The following is a 20,265-nucleotide window of genomic DNA, read 5'->3' as shown; positions in this document are numbered from 1 at the left end:
CGTGACTATAGCTGTATATCCTCAGTCATAGATCTGAGAGGCTAAGCAAGGTTGGATCTGGTCAGTACTAAGATGGAACACCTCCAAATTTTTTTTTTAAAAAGGAGGGCTTTTCCTGCAGTGGCACATGGGGCAAAAAGTGCCCCTTAGCTGACAGGTGGCAAATTCTTCTAGCACAAGTACTGAACTGGACAGCTGTAGGATGCCCTGTGCAGGCCTTTTCTCACAACCCCCAGCATAAGGGTCATGCTGGGGCTGTAACATAGCATTATGGAGGTTCTGCATAGCTACCCATAGGCCACAAGGACTGGGTTGCTGTACCTTAGATCTGCTCCCTGAGCTGTCAACTTTTATGGCAGTGATGGTGGTGTGGGGGAAGGAGGGTTGTTTCAGACTCTGACCAGCTTAAATACACTTTTGCTTCTATGCCTCTGGGCTGTGCCTCTGTGTCCTGGAAGCATTTCAATGATGAATGAAGACATTCCATTATTAATTCCCAGACAAAACATTACATCAAAATGGAGTTAAGGTTGAGAGTATGTTTTAGCAACTTAAGGGTAAAAAACACTGCAGTGATGTTGTAAATTAGCTCAGTGACAGATGGTATTCAGAGTGAGAGTTACATTAAAGAAATCCAAACATGTTAATGTTTGGAAATACAGTTAAGGGACCCAAACAACTCTAACTATGCCCTGTAGTGACAGAGAGCTCTATGCCCTGTCTAGTATTCCCTCCTCCACTACCATGAATGAAACATGTGTGAGATAATCAGCTATCTTCCTTCTGATACAGATGGTCCAGAACTTTAAGTAATGTATTATGGTGGCATGGATAATTAAGTCTTGCACTTAAAGCAAGAATTTACCCTCTTTGTTCCTTATTTAAAATATAGTGTATTCTCTTCCAAATAATAACACTGAGTATAGAACCAATGATCTGAGAATGTAGAAGTAAATTTCTTATCTTAGGAATTAAACTTAATTAAAAGTGGGACCTTAAAAACGTTAGCACCCAATCTTAGATTTTTTTGTCCCTAATTATTTCAGTAACAGAACAACCCACTTTTTGAACTCACTGAAATCTTGTGCATGAGCTACAATTGATTATGATTTTTTAATTATTGTATTTTATTATTTATTTAATGTTTTAAGATTAGTGGTCATTTCCCTTCTTATTCTTCATAACCGGACGTTTCTCCTTCAGCAAAAGCTGAAAGACACAATGGTCAGCTAGGAAATAAGACCTGCCCTCTTTCAAAACATCTTCCATCTGCCATTGTTCTAGGCAGTACTGAAGAGACAGACGCCCTCAGTTGGTGGCTATTTTGAAAAAGCCATCTTCTCTCTCTTTCATTGATCTCAGTGGTACTGAGTGCCTCTGCCTCTGGGAAGCATAAGTGGCCACTGTCTTCTCTGAGAGAAGTTGTGGCTTAAGTTCCATCGACAGCAATGAGAGATGATGGCCATTTTGGAAAGGGGGGATTTCTTTGTAAGAGATAAACTTTCAGTTATGAAAACTAATGGCACAAAATGACCATTAAGCCTAAATATTTAAAAATATCCATGGCACCAGATGTACTCAATAAGTAGACTAGGAGGGTGGAGAAACTAAATTGAATATATATATGTGTCTTCATGCAGGGAATACAGAGGAGTGCAGGCAACTGATGTGTGTGTAGGGAGGTGGAAAAGGCAGTAAGAATCTGAAGGAAAAGAGGGAGGGGGAAAACTGAAGGTGTTTTGTACAGCTCCAATTAACAAAGCGGTTGTAAACCCAGGTTAACTGGCCTGTATGCTCTGGATGTTTTGTGCTGTTTTCAAGTTGGGTAAAACAGCCAGAGTGTAGCAGAGAATATGACCCCCCTCCCCAAAAGTCAAAACTAAATAAACTAGTTAAGATGGATAATTCACATATTTAAATCAATAGAGATATCACATGAGAACATTCTCTTGAACATTTTCATTTAAAACAAAGCAAAAAAACCAAGGGAATTCCTAGACAAAAATTATGTTGAGAGTACACATCAGTAATTTACGGTAAACTGCATTATAGGAATGTTATAAACATCTGAAAACTAAGCATGAGCAACCCTGGAAATTCACTGTTTAAACATAAAATAATTCCAAACATATGAGTTAGGGCACCCAGACAACCTTACCTCTGTCCTGTCACAGACCCTTCAAACTTTCCATATAGCTAGAACTCACTGAAATCTTGTGCATAAGCTACAACTTAAATCTGTCCTGCAGTGATGCCTTCACTTCAGCTTCTTTCAGCCTACTCAGGCTCCTAACTCCACTTCTCCTGCCAGGCACCCCTGAGGCTATAAAATAAACATCGCGTATAAAATAAATGAAAATAGATAATATGGGCCAAATCCTCAGCTGGTGTAAATCACATAGCTCCACTAACTTCCACGGATCTATGCCCATTTACAGGAGCTGGATTTGGCCTTAAATTGATATCATCCTATACCTTTTGGCTCCCTCTCTTCAGAAATGGTGTTGCCTGCAGTACCGATGACTTCATGCTCCTCCTCAGCATTCACTAATTCTTGTAGTACTGCCTCCACAATTGGCATCACCATCGCTGTGGTGGAGGTATTGGAAAGCCACATGGATAAAATCGTTGTACAGCACATAAAGCAGAGAAGTAACCTAGAATACAGGAGAGAACAGCACTCTTGGGGCACTTGTACAACTTTTTGTGTGACCCCTTTTCTAATATTTTAATTAATTCATTGTTATTTATTTATTATTTATTCTCTTTGCTTACAAATATATTAGATTGCATCAAGTTGAAATTCACCCCAGTGCAGGGGACCAGCACAATACAATGCATCATTTAAGTCCGACCTATGTCCTGACTACAAATTCATTATAACATGAAAACAAGAAATTCTACATTTCATCATGAGTATTTTGTACATATTAAACAATAGGCAAAGAGAGAACAAACACAGGAGACAAAAACCAAAGAAGTGTGAGAGCACAATAAACAGAGAGTACTGGTGAAGGCATAAAAAGCAAAAAGAAGAGGCAGAGAATGAGAAATGACAGGAAAATTCATAAACTTTCAGCTCATGAAAAGATCATCAAAGATTGACCTAGGACACCTGATTGTAAAAGTACAGTGCATTGTACAGTGCATTATGGGTAATGACATCATTTGCTTTTGAAAAGCATACAGGGCAAGATTTAATTAATATTTGCTCATTTATTTTTAAATTTGATGCCTGTATCCTTTAATGCTCTAAGACAGAGGATTCACTCACATGCCTGGCTTTGCACCAGCCATCATGACCATACGCAAGGCAATCCGTTTATGTAGGTTCCACTTTTCAACAGAAGCTGCCACACAAATCACGCCCATTAGGAGCAAAGTTGTGTTCTTGAAATACTCTGCAGCCACCTGCAGGAAAGGCAAGCAGGAGATAAGCAATCACAGAGTAAAAGTTACTTGCAGAGACCATGCTGGGAAGGTGAAGACACTTATATTACTTGTTTCCAAGCAGGGAGCATGCTGGCAAGGTGGAGGAACTGGAGAACCTATGAGTCAAAATACCATATCTTAATTTTCTTTCTTCTGGTGTTTATAAATTAAAATATGTCTCATGCCTCCTGTCACTAGGTTTCTCAGTTTTGGAGAGACTGAAAGAAGTTGAGAGAAGTCATGTGATTCTCTCTTACGTCCATGAACAGGATTTGCTTTGTAATGTATTAAATGTTCTGATTAGACCCAAACTGAAACATCTCCTACTGATTCCCACAATAGGTATAAAGGTGGCAACTTCTGAAGTGTTCACTCAATCTGGGGATTTTACTGCCTACCCACTTAATTCTGTTTAATAGTAAGGAAAGCCAGGGCTAAAATGCAACCACAGAAAAACCCCTAGAGACATGTTGACTCTACCCAACCAGGTAAAGATTGAAATGTCAGTGTGTAATGGCCACTGATCATGCACGTGTGAGCATATGCGTGTGACAGAGAGAAAGCACAAAAATCAGCAGCTATTTTACTAAAAAAAATTACACAGAAAATGCCATTGCTTTTTGAAGAATTTTCTGGAAATTATGGGACAAATTTCCATCACCAAAGTGTAAAACAGAACAGGATTTAATCACAATCTCATAGCAAATCTCCATACAAATGTAACTATGGAGTCACTACCAATGTCTATATTATAAACCTCAACCCACTGCTCTGACATAGACTCTCTTAGTGACCCTGGGTAAGATATTTAGAGCCAAATTGTGGCCTCATTTCTCCCTGAAAAGTCACAAAGGAAGCCTGTGGCAGGAAACTGAACCTAGGTCTCCAGAGCACTAAACTAGTACTCTAACCACTGGACCATCTTGCCTCTCCATAATTAAAAAAAAAAAAAAGAAAGAAAGTAAGGATGCCTAGGTGCTATTCCTGACTCAGCCACAGATTTGCTGTGTTAAGTCCCTAAAGCCTAAATTTTCAAAATTAGTTACCTGTAGTCAGGCATCTAAATTCATATTTTAGCATCTAAATAGATGGGTCTGGTTTTCAGATGTGCTGTGCAACTGCAGCTTCTGCTGCCATAGGTGCCGACTTCCCCACTGCTCCATGGGTGCTCGACCACCGACCACCACCCCTGGCCCCGCCCCTGCACCACCCTCACCCTGCCCCAATTCCTCCCCCTTCCCCCAAGTCCCCACTCTTGCCCTGCCTCTTTACTGCCTCCTCCCATGAGCGCGCTGTTTCTCCACTCTTCCCCCTCCCTCCTGGAAAGTCCTAAGTGCCACCAAACAGCTGTTAGGCAGCAGGTGGGAAGCGCCGGGAGAGGGAGGAGCGGGGACCTGGCATGCTAGGGAAGGAGGAGGTGAGGAGGGGGTGGAAGGAGCTTGGCTGCTGGTGGGCGCAGAACACTCGCTAATTTTCCCTGTGGTGCCCAGCCCCGCAGAACCCATGGAGTTGGCACCTCTGCCTGCTGCTAATTCAAAAAAGTCAAAGGACTCTTCCACAGTTGAACAAAGGGTGTATTTTTAAAATGTGATCGCTAATACAGATAGAGCAAGCTGTAGTTTTAATATGTTAGCTTGTTGAGGTGAAGGATTCACAGGAAAGGGTTTACAAGGACCAGCTAACAGTTAATACTACAACTTTTCCTGACTACACTGGGATTTTAAAATGCTTTAGCAATCACGTATCAGCTACGACGCTTTAAAATCACTCTTATTTTCCTTGTGGAGATGATCCCAAAGAAGTAATATTTAAAAGAGTAGGTAAACATTTAACCCAACACCCAACTATGTATTTAACTAAATGTAGGGTTAGGGTTTGAAAACACCTGGGTTAAATCCTGGCCCCACTGAAATCAATAGGAGCCTAGCCCCATTGACTTCAATGGGGTCAAGATTTCTCTCTTTGTCCTTAATCTCTCTACACCTCATCTGTCATTATCTCATTATAATGATACTCACTCTCTTTTGTAGAGCTTTGCTCATGAAAAGTGCTATCATACGTTATTAAAAGTTATTTATTTTTATTTAACAAATTCCCATGGTGAGAAAAAGGATTTGGCCACCATGGTTAAGTGTTTGCCAGAAACTGTTAAATATCACCTCTTTGGCTTTCTTTCACTACTTTCTGCCTCATTAACTTTTTTTTTTTCCCTAGTACTCTGTCCAGCATTTTTTTAATAAAAAAGTTCTTAGACTGAATGAAAGGAATCTATCAGGCTAGCAGCACAAAGATTTAATTGTTTCCCTTTATCCCTTTTACACTATTTCTGAGAAAGAAATGAATATAACACACCCACGCACAGCCCTGTGAACAAGATTTGATGTAAAGTGTGTGGCAAGACCTTTGTTTTGTGTCACTCCAGTGCAGCAGACTGGAAATTTTGCAACAGCTTCAGCTTAGGTTTTCGGGTTTTTTTTAATTTAAGTTCCCATTTTATTTTTGATAAATGAATAAAGCAGTCTGTTGAGTATTCCTGTGGTTATTTAAATTAAATATTACATTCAATTTGTAGCACGCTGCTACATCTTTAAATCTTCAGCCTGCTGCAGAATTTTGTACTGAAAATGTGTAGCTGTTTAGAAGTCAGGGGAAAGTGAAGGGCCTTGCAGTTGCGTAGGGCATAGCTGGGGTTTTGGCACTTGGGAACAAGTAAGAGGTAGGCTGAGCTTGTGTAACAAGTGCAAAACATAACCTTGTAATCTAATTATGTAATTTTCCATGTCAACACAGTTAATCATTTCACTGCTGATCTCCAGGGCACTTCACACCTTGCAGAGCAGTTTCAGGCTGTCTGTACACTTCACTGTACCGGTTTACATTCGGGCCTTGTATTACGTTTAGATTAAATCTACGCTATGAGTGAGGAATATGACTTCCTGCCTTCTATACACATTGTTCATGTAGATAAGCCCTCTGCTTCCTGCTCTAATAAGCTGACTATGACCATACTGAGAACAATAACAAAAGAAAACCCCTATAAAGAATGTAGATAGCATGAATGGAAGTCCCCAGTCCCATAATACAAGATAACTAATGAAAATTAAAGGAAGAAAATTCAAAACTGATCTAAGGGAATACTTTTTTTCTCGCAACACGCACTTAGTTTGTGGAACTCTTTGGCACAAGATATCAATCACTGAGGTCGAGTTTAGCTGGATTTGTGAAACAGATCAGACATTTATATAGATAAGAATAGCTAGTTAAAATAGTAAATATTAATATCAGTCATGCATATCCTCCTGCTTCAGGGATCAGACAGCCTCTAAGTATTAGGGTTCAGGAGGAAATTTTGCTTGGGAAAGAGTTATTCCATAGTTACCTATTGCAAGGTTTCTTCCACCTTTCTCTGAAGCTGCTGATACTGAGAATTGTTGGTGATAGAACACTGGACTAGATGGACCAATCATCTGATTTAGTGTGGCCATTCCTATATTTCTGTGTGATGGAATGCACCTCTGTATTCACATCCTATACACCAGGGATGGACAAACTTATTGACCCTCTGAGCTGCATATAACAATCTTCAGAAGTTCAAGAGTTGGGGCATGTCTGCTGGAGCTTGAGGCTTTAACCCTGTGATGGGGTGGTAGGGCTAGCGGCTTCTGCCCTAAGGAGTAAGGGGGTCTTGGGGATTCATCCCTGCAGGGCATGCCTGCCAGGGATTGAGGTCTCAGTCCACTCCAGCTGAAGCCCTGAGCCCTGGCAGGTGCCTCCCGTGGAGCTGAAGCCCTGACACCCGCCTCCCTGCTGGGCAGAAGCCCCTAGTTCCACCACCCTCCCACAGGGCAGAAGCCCCAAGTTCCCCCAAACAGTCTGGAAATTGGAGAATGGTGGGAGGGGCTCCGTGAGCCACACATTAACTGTAAAAGAGTTGCATGTGGCTGACAAGCTGCAGGTTGGCCACCCTTGCTATACGCTATTGTAATAATATTTGTGTAAAATATGCCTTGCAAGCTATCATTTGAAAATTAATAACTTGCTGGTCAATAATTTCATGATCAGATGTAGGTAAAAACATTATATGCACAGTTATGAACATAAGCGAAATCATGACTGAAGTGTGTTTATCAGTCAAGTCTGGGAAGTGGGTAAACCTGTTCCTCAAAGACAAAGGACAATTTGATGCCACAGCCAGGTGTCATCAAAGCTGATGAGCCATAATCTATCAAGTCGCCATTCTTTGGCAAGGAAAAGGGGCAGGAAAAAATAGGTCTGCATCTTAGCAAACAGCAGCAAAAAGCCTCCCCCCCCCACCAGACTCCATGTCTCCTTGCTCTCAGCTGGAAAGAACTTTATCTAGGGGTCACTCTTAGGAAAATGCATTTCAAAAGGTGATTGAATTATACAAGTGAGAGGGGAAAGCACCCCAAGTTCTCTCTCCCTATCCATCTCTCTTTGCCACCTAAAATGAAAAAAGAAACAACCTATGGACTTTGGGAACAGATTCTGGCCTAAGAGTGTAGTCAGCAAAGTATGGAAAACATGTAAGAATTTCACCTTGGACCAAGTCTATTTTCTTAAGTTTAGAAAACATTTTATCTTTATTTTTCTTGTAACCATTTTTAACTTTAATGCCTTATTTCTTCTTGTACTCACTTAAAATCTATTTTTATAGTTAAATAAACTTGTTTTATTCTTTAATTAAAACTAAACCAGTGTTGTGAATTATTTGGGTAACTTCATTTAAGGTAACAAACTGTTGTGTATGGATTTCCTTTGAGGGGCAACAGACCTAATATATTTGGACTGTCCAGGAGAGGGCTGGACAGTGCAGAAGACATGTTTTGGGGGAAAATTCAGGACTGGGAGTATATTGGGGTCACCCTGCAAATAGTAACCCAGGCTGGTGGAAGCCAGGGTGTGGCTGGTCTCTGCTGACAGGCTGTTGGGGTCAAAGCTGATGGACCAGGGCTGTGGATATACAAAGACACTCTGTGTGTGACCTGCATGCTGGCAAGCTAATTGTGAGTGATCCAAGCTGGAAGCTACAGCAGCTCTGTGAGACACCCAAGGTTGCAGGGCAGGGGTGACAGCCCCACATCCGTCTAGATTGCACCCCAGAATGTCATACTACGTTCCTTCTATAACCTGATGGTTGTCCTACTTTTTACATGTTTAGGACACTTAGCACTCTGTTATCCCTGTTGCTCTGAATTGTTTGTTGCAAACGATTAGCAGAGAAAGAAGAAGTGATTCAAAATTACACATTGAGCTACCTCACTGGACTTCATGACTCCAAAGAGTGGATACAGGAAAGCAGGAACTAGGGCTGCAGCTCCAAGCGGTACTGCTTCTGAGACCCAGTACACAGCTGTCACTATCAGCACATAGGCACATGAGGCTTCCTGTGGGGACAAATCACTGAGGTTAGACATCACTGAAATCACCTCTGCTGCATCAGCCTTTGCAAGTGTGTCCACAGAGAGGACCCAACAACAGGTGATTAGATTACAGCACAGTCCATGGAGACCATATTATGGGGACTTCCCAAAGAGCCAGTTAACTGGGACTAAATTGTAGGCTACCACTAGAGGACTGAAGAAATTCCAGATGAGAGCAGGATGCTACTCAGAGTTTAAGGATTATTCCGGTGACAAATTAGAAATGGATTAGGAAAACAATTGGGGTAAAAAGAAGAGCACAAAGAGTGACTATTAAAGAGGTTACACCGTTTCTTAAGTTACTTCAATTTTAAAAATACAATTCTGAAGCTAAATCAAGAATTTATTTTTATTGAACGGTCACTTCAAATTGCTACCAATTAAACCACAATCCTTGGCGTCTCAAGACTTCCCATTTCCCAAATACATGCTTCATAATCCAGAAATATTAAAATCAGTCTTTGATCTCATCCAGTCTAACCTAGACTAGTCTAGACACTCCAATTGCTTTTTCTTGCCTATAGTGACATTGTAACTGTGATAAATTCTTGTACAAGAATGAGAAAAAATGTCTCTCCTAATTCAACCAGATCTCAGACTATGGAATAGTGAAACCTTATGATGGAAAGTTTAACATACGAACCAGTGTTGTATTAAGGTTCAGAACCAAACAAAATATACATGTGTGTTATGGAATTGTAATAGTTCCAGAATTTCCAATGAAATTATATAGCTGGAGCACAGCAATCTGGATCTGTATTTCTCTAATGGCAGCTTGAGTACTCCTAGTTTATATTATTTAATTCAATTATTGTTTTTACTATTTATATTTCAGTTACTGTAATGCTCTTTGTTATTTGAATTGTGACTGTTTAATGTCATTTTCAGAAATAAGAGTTAAAGCCAGGTCAACGACAACTAATTTAAACCTAGGCTGGCTGAAGTTTTTAAACAAATAGATGCAATGACAGATACTAATCTGCATAAACATTTTCTTTGGGTTGAGTTCTGGATGGTATTATATGCTGAACTACAGAAAAGAAACATTTGAGGGGGGATCATAACTAGAGCCCAAGTAGTACTGTCAACAGATATTCACAAACATTGATTTGAATAAAAACTAATTAATTTAAAGGGTATTCAAGTCCCCTGTGATTTGCTCTCTGTTTCTTTTTCTGCAGTAATTTTTGTACACAATAATTCACTGGAGGAAAAGGTAAGTGTTAGAAATACCTGTCAATTGGCACAAGAAGAGTTCATGTGGCTTCCTGAAAACTCTTTGTTGTTTTGGGAATCATCTAGTCCAGGAGCAGGAACAAATCATGCAGCTCAAACAGGAAATTATGAGTAGTGAACACTCAAAGCAACAGTCTGTGATTATTAAGTAAGAAATCCATAGGATGACATATTTTCATACAAACCATTCAGTGGATAATTTTCAATAATGAACAATGGCAAGATTCTTAGCTGGTATAAATGATCATAGCTCCTTTAACCTCCATAGAGCTATCAATTTATACCAGCTAAGGATCTGGCCCCTAATTTGTGAAAATTGACATCTGCTTGAAGATAATTCATGAACAGTAAAAGAGGCTAAATTTGTTTAGTTGTTAGCAGTAAATATTCCCAGAACTCTAAACATAACTCACTGAGACGCAGGCGAGCTCTGCTGAATGTCATAGAGAGCGAAGTGACACGTCTGTTTGAAAAATAAGCTGGAAGACTGCAGTAAATTATCCGGGTTGCCTAGAAAAGGTACTTGCATGGTTTCACGCCAGCTATCTCCATTGCTAGAAATGTACACTTATCAAATTGTTGCCAATTCTGTCGACACCAGAACTTTGGAGAGCAATGAATTCTGTAAGATTAAGGAATGTTTTTTCCTTTTCCTTTATATCTCTACACATCACAAATTTCTGTTTTAATTTTTGAGTGCGAGTTTGTAGCTCATGAGAGTGATAGTTTCAGCTAAAGCTAGTCATCATACAGGTCCCCAAACATTGATTTGACCACGCCCTTTTGCCACAAGTTCACTGATCTCAAAATCTGACACAAAGACACACACACATACATTTAAATTACAGAAAAACAGGGAGTGATCTCAGAAGCTCTCTCTCTCTCTCTGCCTCCCCACACATGGATCTCAGACTCTTGGAATGAGGTCACAAAGTAAGTTACAGAAAGTGGCATCCTTAACTTTACTTTTCCTGGTGATTGTAGGTTTACGCTGAACCATTTGTTACTTTTGTTTCTTCAAATTCTGAAGGGCAGGATAGCAGCAGGAAACCTAGAATTAACTTTAGAAAAAAGAATGAAGATGCAGAGGTGGGAGTGGGGATATCTGGGAGTGAAGGAAGGGTAACATACAGTTTATGACATTCGTAACAGATTCTTTAAAATAATATAGTGAAAAGTCTAGAGATTGGAGCTAGCCTGAAATTTTCTCTTTTAGACTGTGCCAAAGTCAGACAAAATTCCATTGAAGTTAATGAAGTATGCACTTGGGATATGGCTCACTGCAATTATTTGCTATTTAGATAGATGGACAGTATCCTAATTCACATGGCAATTATCTTGCTTTTTTCTCTTTTCAAAACTAAAAAATGAATAATGAGGTCCAAATCTACAAATCACATGGAAGCATACATTTGAATTATTTGATGTATATGTTTATGAATTTGAAGTGCTCACACAATAAAAATAAATGCTTGATTGGCTTCAAAATCTTATTTTTAAAAAGCTGTGTAACCTCTTAATCCTACACAAAATGAAGAGTAAACTGAAAGAACACAGGTTGTGTGGTGCAAAGAATTAATCTACTTTCTGTAATCTATGGAGACAAGTTAAACGTAGTCTAGGCCAGAGTCACATGGTTAATCAAGTTAATGACATTAACTTAGGAGTCAATGGCTTGTCAGCCACATCAACAATTACTTTTAGACTTCATAGTCAATTTTCAAGAGAGACCCAGGAGTATGGGTATGCTTGGCTCCATCCCTGCAGCATGCCCCATCCTGGAACAACGTGGTGCTGCAGGCATGCCACCTTGGGTAGCTACCATAGGTGCTGGAACTAGTGGTTCTGGGGGTGCTGCTGCACCCCCTGGCTTGAAGTGGTTTCCATCATATACAGGCTTTACAGTTTGGTTCAATGGCTGTCAGCATCCCCGCTATACAAATTGTTCCAGCACCCTTGGTTGCCCCCTGTTCAGGTTTTCCCAGGATCATCCTTTTCTTGAGTTAGGTGTCCTGAGAAAGCTGTATGGTGCTCAGTACACACTGCCAGCTGTCCAATTTCATGGATTGGGCTCATCCTAGATGTCCCTTTTTTTTTTTAACCTCAGAAGTGGCAACCCTAATGTCACCCTCAGCTTCTTCTTGCTTCTCCCAACTAACTTGTTCACATCCTAAAGTCATATTTCCCTTCCTGGTGTCCAGTTTATTGAGTCTTTATAAATATACAGTTTCCTTTGGTCTCTCGGGTTCAAACCCTTCTCCCTGGTTAAAGGATTCTACAGACCTCCTTTGTGGAGCTATGCAGTATTCTCCCTTCGTAAGGGACTTCATAGCCCTCCTGCAATGGTTCAAGTCATCTTCACCAGCCCACAAGCAGGCAGGTTCTAGCATTGCTGCTCAGTGCCTCAATTCTCCTGGCTCTTCAGTGGCTTCTGTTTTTATCACCATCACACCAGGCATGATTTTAGCCGCATGACCTGCCTGTCATTGAACTGCTGATTTTCTCCACCTAGGGAAGTGAGTTAAGTGTGTCATAGTTGGGGCTAGACCCAGCATCCCTTAAAAGACCAGTCACCCTTTGACACAGTCTCATTGAAAAGCTCACAAAAGCCTGGATGAAAAGACCTTTAGTGACTTCAATGTGCTTTAGATCAGGCTTATAGATTTAGTGGGGGCAGAATTGCAGCCTTGGAAAAACTGTCATAAATCAAGTCAAGTCATAAATCAAGTGTCTGGGCTGTTCTGCATGTTGCTACCGATTCCCACCTGTGACATGGCAGTGACAGGAGTCCAAATGTTGGGCAAAGATACAAAAGGATGATGACAAGGAAAAAGTAGTATGAGATACTTAAATTAAAAACTAAGCCCATTAGTATAGGTTTCTTTATTTTTCTTTCTGTTGCTTATAATTCCATTTAGAAGCCTGAAAAAAAATTCTGCCAAGAACTTTCTCCCTTCCCATTTAACATATATTGGATCTTTCCATATGTTTGTCATAGGACATGAAATAAACACAACTCTATTTGTTTACTCCCTAGTTAGTGCAGCCTCATCATTGACAACAAAAGTAATATAGACTTATATATGATACAGTGTATGAACCTGCACTCAGAGCCCCCGGGAGCCATTTAACATATTTCTGGAATGTTTATTAGTTAACTTCTGCTGCAGAACAAAAGCACTGAGTTTGTGTAGGTCCTACATGAGAAACAGTGACCATTTAAAAATAAACCTTGGTGGAACTAAGAGTGTTTTACTTTGCTTATGGTAAATATGTAAAATTTTAAAGATATTCTTTGCCAAAAATAATTTTAATCGGATAATATGTTGATCCTAAACTACTTCCCCTTTCAAAAGTATGTGATATAATTTTTTAACACATAAATAAAGAAGAGCTCTGTGTGGCTTGAAAGGTTGCCTCTCTCACCAACAAAAGTTGGTCCAATAAAAGACGTTACCTCAGCCACCTTGTCTCTCTACTATCCTGGGACAAAGACAACTACAACTACATTGCATACGTTCACCAACCCTTTTGTTGTGATGTAAATAACGTACAATAGTAAAAATGGGGCAGCACACAGTTTACATGGGATGGAGGAAAAGTTGAATCTGTTACAATTGATGCTTTTTTTCTTCCTAAGAACAAGTGCGTCCTCAATTTCCAAACAAAAAAAAACAAAGTCTATTTTGAAAAGACGGAAAACTGAGCAGTAAGTGCTTGGGGAGAAAAGTGTCCACAATAACTGCTGTATCATAATCTCTGCTAAAGACTTAATCAGCTTCTGTAGCAGCTTGGGCTATTTATTCTGCAAGTACTTTAAGAGGGCTTGTTTCTATGAGAAACCATGCTAATCTCTTCTATTTCACCTTTATTTATTTATTTATTCATTGGTAACCAGAGTAACTAAGTACTGAAGTGGGGTTGTGTCTAGTGAAGCGTTAGCTGTTCTACCCCATCCCTTCTCCTCCCACAGCCCCAAGAGGGTGCAAAATCCACAGCTACAGAGGGTCCTGAAACAGGGAGTAGGGAAGCAGAATGCAGTGGAGAGGGATGTATATAGAAAGGCTGTGGTGCAATGACTCGGCTTCCACCAATGCCATCTCAATTAGCCCCTGTGGCAGAAAAAAGGTGGGACTGTAGGCAGCCATGTTACAATCCCTGACTAAAGATAATGATTAAATTTTTCATTATTGAAGAATCTTCCATTTTAGGCTCTCAAAGCATGAATGAAGTCACCTCCCACCAGCCCTATGAGGTAGGAAGGCATTTACCGGTTATGTAGATGGAGAAAATGAGGCAAGATTTTTAAAAGGGACAGGTAAATTGGCAGGGCAGGTTTTTTGAGTGCCCAACTTGAAAGAGCTTGAAAAGGCCTGATTGTCAGAGGGTGGGGACTCAGCACTTACTGAAAGCCAGGTCCCTTTCAAGTTGGGTACCCAAACTCAAGAGACTCTTGAAAACTTACCCAAGATTATACAGTGATTTAGTGGCAGGAATGAAAACCAGATCCCAATCCTCATTCCTGTGCTTTTTCCATCACCTTATACGTTTCCTCTCTTTAATTCAAATAAGACTAATATGAACCAAAGTACATAATCTTTGGCCATGTTCTTTGAATCCTAGTCTGTCCCCCTGGCACACTGTTTATTTACTGCACCCAGCACCTCCTGCTCTTCTTGGAAAGGAAGGGCTATGTGTGAGTGAATGGATTCAGTGGGGCAGTGGGTCTGGTAGCATGAGGTGAGGGGATGTAATTCATATAACCAAATGTTATTCCCAGTGTTGGACTGGCAGCTGGTAAAAACATAAATTCTGTGTTAACTTCAATTTCCATGAGAAAGACAGAAAAATGTATTGATTAATTTTGTCCTGTTCCATTGATTAATGGAACAGGACAAAATCAGTTAAGGGCCAATTTAATCTTCGAGCTTTGAGGAGGAATTACAATCAGAGAGAGCAAGAAATAAAAACTACATTAAAATGCTTGAGTAGTATCCTGTCAGCTAAGTTTATTAGTATTCTACCATGAAGTCTGGAGCAATAAAAGTTACTGCAAAGTCCAACACAAAGCTCTCTGGTGTTGGAACAGTCCTATTCTGTGAATCTTGATCTTCTTCCCTATCAAACCCTATGGCTATATTCCAAAAAGAGATGGATAATTTTATGGCCATTAATAATATTTCTATTTATGCTTATGGTAATATATATCCTCACAGAAGTAGGAGAGTTTGAGTTGGTCATTAGCAGGAATCAGGAAGGAATTTTGCTCTCAAGGTAAGGTACCGCACCACTGGCCAGATGTATATTTATTTATAGGCATCTCTATGGGGATCATCACCATAGATTTTTTAATACCTCACAAACATTAACAAATTAAACCTCAACATCCTTATGAGGTAGAGAAGCACTATTATCCTCCATTTTACAAATGGGTAAACACAGGCACAGAGAGATAAAATGACTACCTTAAGGACAGGAAGTCCAGGGCAGTGCCAGGAATAAAAACCAGATTCCTCAGCCCCCAAGCACAATTCCTCCATTTTGTGCTGTTGTGCCTTTCTCTGAGACTTCAACACTTAGCCACTGCCAGAAGTGTAATACTGGACTAGAGAAACCAAGGTCTGATATGCAATAGCAAATGCTGTGGATGTTCCTACATTTCTATTACTGAATCCTGGCTCCATTCTTTACAGCTGTCTTATAAAAACTCAGTCTAATTTGAAAGTCCCCAGACAACCTGTTGTCATTACGAGCCTCATGACACCTGGTATAATTTTTAAAAGAATGCTTGTTAAAGATAATGCTGTGTATCTGCCATATATAGTCCTTATTTTTGTCACACTTAAAAAAAATGTATTTGATGCATTTGCCTGAAAATAGGAGCTTTTTCAGCTTCAGTGCTGATTTCTCACCTCTGCTTGTGACATCATATTTGGTTGCTATGGAGACTACTACTCTTGCTTCTAAATAAATCGTATTTCTAAGTTCTACAAAGGGGCATCATTGCTCTGTAAGAATAATTGCTCTGTAAGTCTCTCCCCGGCCCTCCATTTTCTGCAGCACCTCTGTCTAGGAGGGTTATCCTGCAACACACTATCACTCTCTTTGCCCATCTGCTCCACAAGCTTTAATAAAAAGGAAACAATAATGTACTTACACTACTGGGGTATAGAAGTGGCAGAGGAAGCAGCAGAAGTGGAATGAGCACAACCAGCAGCAGGTTTCTGGCCCTGAGGAGCTCCTTCACCAGTGCCATAATACTCCACTTCCTGGTTACTCTTCTTCTTGGATTTGTCCTTGTTTTCCTCAGATGCTTCTACTTCAGCTCCAGGTCCTTCTTCAGCTTTGCCCTGATGTCTCCGAACAGGTTCTGACTGCACTGTGTCAACTCCTTTCCCCACCTTCCCACCCCTGAAATATCTTTGTTATAAGATTTATTCTTTTTCTGTTATATTTTAAAGAAACGCTATCAAATTTGCTAACCTTTTTATCAGGTTTATGTAGGGCTTACTAGCATGTCCTTATGATTGTCACACCATAACCTACAGAGGTTTGCAAGCTGGAGCATAGTGGTCTTTTTGGTATTGGTGTTTTTATTCAGAATAAGGAAAGTTGCTGCATTGCCTTCTCATCCCTGTTTTATAAAGCTTCTGTTCCTTCCATCATCTGGTTTTCAGTGATGTAAGTCTTGCTTTTGATAAACGAAATCTAATACTAGCATAACCACCCCCGGTATGCTCTAAAGTCTCTCTTCACTAATACTATAGCCTGAGTTTTCCAATACTGGATTTCTTTTCTTCCTGGGAAATTGTTAATAGCAACAGTTTACAGTTTAAATCACTGAAGGAAAGATGTAGTATTCTTTTTTAAAGTCTTCCTGCTTTTGATGATGTGCTTTGTTCAGATTTCTTCCTTATAATTTTCTTTTCGACTTTGAGTTTACCTTTCCCCTACTTTTTCTTCAGCCTGGAATTCGCAGGGTGGCAGTACTTGCAAAGATTATCCTCAGTCTCAAGATAAAAAAACTTGTTAAAAAGGCTCGTCCAACTATAATTTGACAGTAAGGAGGATGGAAAATGGTAGAACCTCCGCCCACCATCCAAAAGCCAATCAGGATGCTTGGGAAGACAAACAACCTCCCCTCACAAAGAAAGGCTGTTTTAGTTGCTGAACAGTGTGATTAGTTCAAGGCCTAGGAGCTGCTGATAAATAAACAAACATTGTTTTCTATAGAACATACTTTCTCTTTCATGATCACTGTTGCTTCATTCATGGGGGCTATTAATTTAGAAGGGGTGTGCTGCAATCTGTGCCTATGTACACACTAACATCAGCCAGACTCCATGGAAATCAGACGCAAATTCAGGACCTAATGCTCCCCAACCATGGGGTTCTAATGGCTTAGCTCATCCATAGGCTGCAGGGATCCATGAGGGTGTACATCTCAAGCATCCAGAATTTCCTGGGGAACCACACAGTAGATACACTTTTTTGGGGGTCATGTTCCAAAATAGGTTCAAATTGTGCAACATCTGCTCCATCTACCCTGGACACCAATCAGTCCTGCTGGCAGCCTGGGAAAATACTTTGCTTTACAGGCTGAGCCCAGACAGCTGTATGTGAACCTCGACTGATGGCTGCAGCAGGGCTGGCTGGGTGTGAGCTCCTGCTGGCAGGCCAAAGGGCTGGCTCAGCCCAACCAATAGCAATGACAGATTATTTCTCCTCCTGTGCTCTCCCATTACCACCCATAGGCATGGAATTACTCAGGTTCCCACAGCTGCTGCCCCCTACCACTGATGTCTGAATAAGGGAATTAGAGCTGAAGGGCACAGATGAGAAAAGTGGCAGCAATGAAGAGAGATGGGCTTGTGAAGGGAGACTGGAGGCGAAGAAAGGATATTTGAATATAAGAGAAAAAATGAAGTCTCTCCCTTTGCCCCTCTTTGAGGTCATTATTATCTCTATTTCCCCCACATTGGAGAACTGGAAATCTGAGAAGCAGGCACAGTCTGGTCAAGAATTAAAAATATAGAGTCATGTTCTCCACTGCCTTGCACCTGTGTTGTCAACCACACCTGTGCAAAGTGGATGCAAAAAGCCACTATTCTGACATAGCAGAAGGTAAGTGACTACACAAAATGCAGAGACGTGGAGAATATGGTCCACAGGAGCAGCCTTCGGGGGTGGGGGGAGGGGAATAAATCCAGAATTATAAGTGATGCTGCAGTGAAATATTCACATCTTGCTGCTGTGGCCCATATGCTAAGGAGAACACATCTGAAGGTGCCATAAGTGTCTTTAACTCCATTGGATCATGAAGCTACCACAAGGGAGCAGTGTTTCTTTCACTCCGTGACAGTTTGTTCATGTATGACTGAGGGTATGGCACAAAACTCTCTTAAGGACAATGGGTCTTTGTCACACTAGAGAAGCAATGAGTTTGTGTGTAAGTCACTGTCTGTGGATATGAGACCAAGGTAGGGAGAGCCAAAAAATTCCCGACTTTAAACAAGTTATGCTAGAAAGAACTCAGGAATAAAGATGACAATAGTGCTTACTTCTCTCCCCAGAAGATCAGACAATCTGTGCACGTGTCAGAGTAAGTCTAGGAGAGATACTGTGCCAGGATGGCTCTCCTGAGTCAGAGTGCTCCACTGCACTGAACTCCATGCTTCACCCTCTCTCCTAGCTGAAGGAAAAGAAGGGAACTCTACTTCTTACCTCTTACCTCCTTTCCAAAACAAGGGACCATATGCCCTTCTCTGTTCTACCCTGGCTCCTATGCACAACTCTGTATCCTCTGTCTGGGGGAAAGATAGATACCCCATGGGGCTATTGATCCATTTGCTCGGTGCTTTCCAGTTTGGTAGAGTGGGGAGTGCCTCTGCACAGCCAGAGAACTGTGAGCACCAAATGTCTTGCAATGTACATTGGGGTCTTTTACTCCAACAGGCCACAAGCATCCATTTTTGGTAAAACATTGTGGGCTGCTGAAAACTTGTGTGGCCAATCACATGGCTATTCTTATTGTAGTGGGAAAGAGATCCAGACACTAGAATTATCCCGATGTCCTGGCAGTGTGGTTATCGAAGTGGTGGAAACATTTTCCACAGAGTAATTTTCCATCAGAAAATGCAGTTTGATTGAAATCAAAACATTTGGTCAAAACATGTTGATTTCAACAACATTTTTGATGGAAGAACATGGAGATGATTCATTTCATTTTGGTAATGTTTAAATATTTAGTTTCAATAAGGCAAAAACAGTCCTGTTTCATTTTTTGCTATTATATTAATTTTAATATTTTACATTATATTATATTTAATATTTTATATTACAACGTTGCAACATGAAAATGAAATTTGTTTACCGTTTTGAAACAATTAAAAATGAAAACGAGTTTCTAAGTGTTGGAGTTTCCCATTGAACAGAAATCCCGCTTCCTGCCCGTCTCTAATGGTTATGCTTTGTGGGGATGGAGCTCCACAGATTGAAAGATATCCAGCGACTGAGAACATGCTGCAGGGTAGTTAAATAGCAAATCAGCTCCTAAAATAAGGGCATGTTACATCTGCAAGTTACCACATATCCTCAGTGGAGTTACTTCCTTTAACAAATACACCAAACAGTCAAGTAATTGTCGATTATAGTTTTATTATTTCATTAATGATTCTGTATTAAATAAACTTGGGCAATGTGAGTGACACAATAGTATTTCTCTTTTGTTACATTATCCACAGAAATTGGGACAGAAGGGAGGGGATAACAAGCCTGAAAAGACTTAATTTAACAGTGAAGAAATAAAGATAATTTGTAAAGTGCAGTAATCCACGAGGAATGGTAGGATGTTCTGAGCAATGTTTGTACTGATCATTTTCTGAGGGGCTTATGATGCTCACTGGCAGACGAACTTTGTATGCAGTACAGTACCACCTGCTGTGAGAGAGACCTCTCTGTGTAGCCAATTCTACTTCAAATTTACTGCCTCAGTCCTGCTTGTTGTCACAGTAAGGAAGAACATAGGACCACTGGCCTGTGGCGGGAGCGCCTGAATGCTCTGGTTCCAGTCTCTCCCAGCAGATATCACTCTAGGGAATGGAATAGGAGCACAGAGTAAAAGCAGGATGAACATTCATGGTAATTACCCTCTGTG

The 20,265-nt window shown here is 40.5% G+C and overlaps 1 protein-coding gene across 2 annotated transcripts in view; it reads right to left on the bottom strand.

The window, feature by feature from the left end:
* Positions 1 to 17,139, bottom strand: part of SLC13A4 (solute carrier family 13 member 4) — a 37,737-nt gene extending 20,598 nt beyond the window's left edge. For both annotated transcript variants that reach the window (XM_050918650.1, XM_050918653.1), the window contains exons 1-4: positions 16,267 to 17,139; positions 8,709 to 8,837; positions 3,275 to 3,411; positions 2,476 to 2,657 (exon numbers count right to left, since the gene is read on the bottom strand). In XM_050918650.1, coding sequence (XP_050774607.1) covers positions 2,476 to 2,657; positions 3,275 to 3,411; positions 8,709 to 8,837; positions 16,267 to 16,365 — 547 coding nt within the window. In that variant the 5' untranslated portion in view covers positions 16,366 to 17,139. The remainder of the gene's footprint in view (positions 1 to 2,475; positions 2,658 to 3,274; positions 3,412 to 8,708; positions 8,838 to 16,266) is intronic.
* Positions 17,140 to 20,265: the final 3,126 nt, after the last annotated feature.

This window comes from Gopherus flavomarginatus, chromosome 1, assembly GCF_025201925.1.
Source record: "Gopherus flavomarginatus isolate rGopFla2 chromosome 1, rGopFla2.mat.asm, whole genome shotgun sequence".
NCBI lineage: Eukaryota > Metazoa > Chordata > Testudines > Testudinidae > Gopherus > Gopherus flavomarginatus.
Note: the sequence above shows the minus strand (reverse complement) of the source record. Positions and strands in the feature narration are given on the sequence as shown.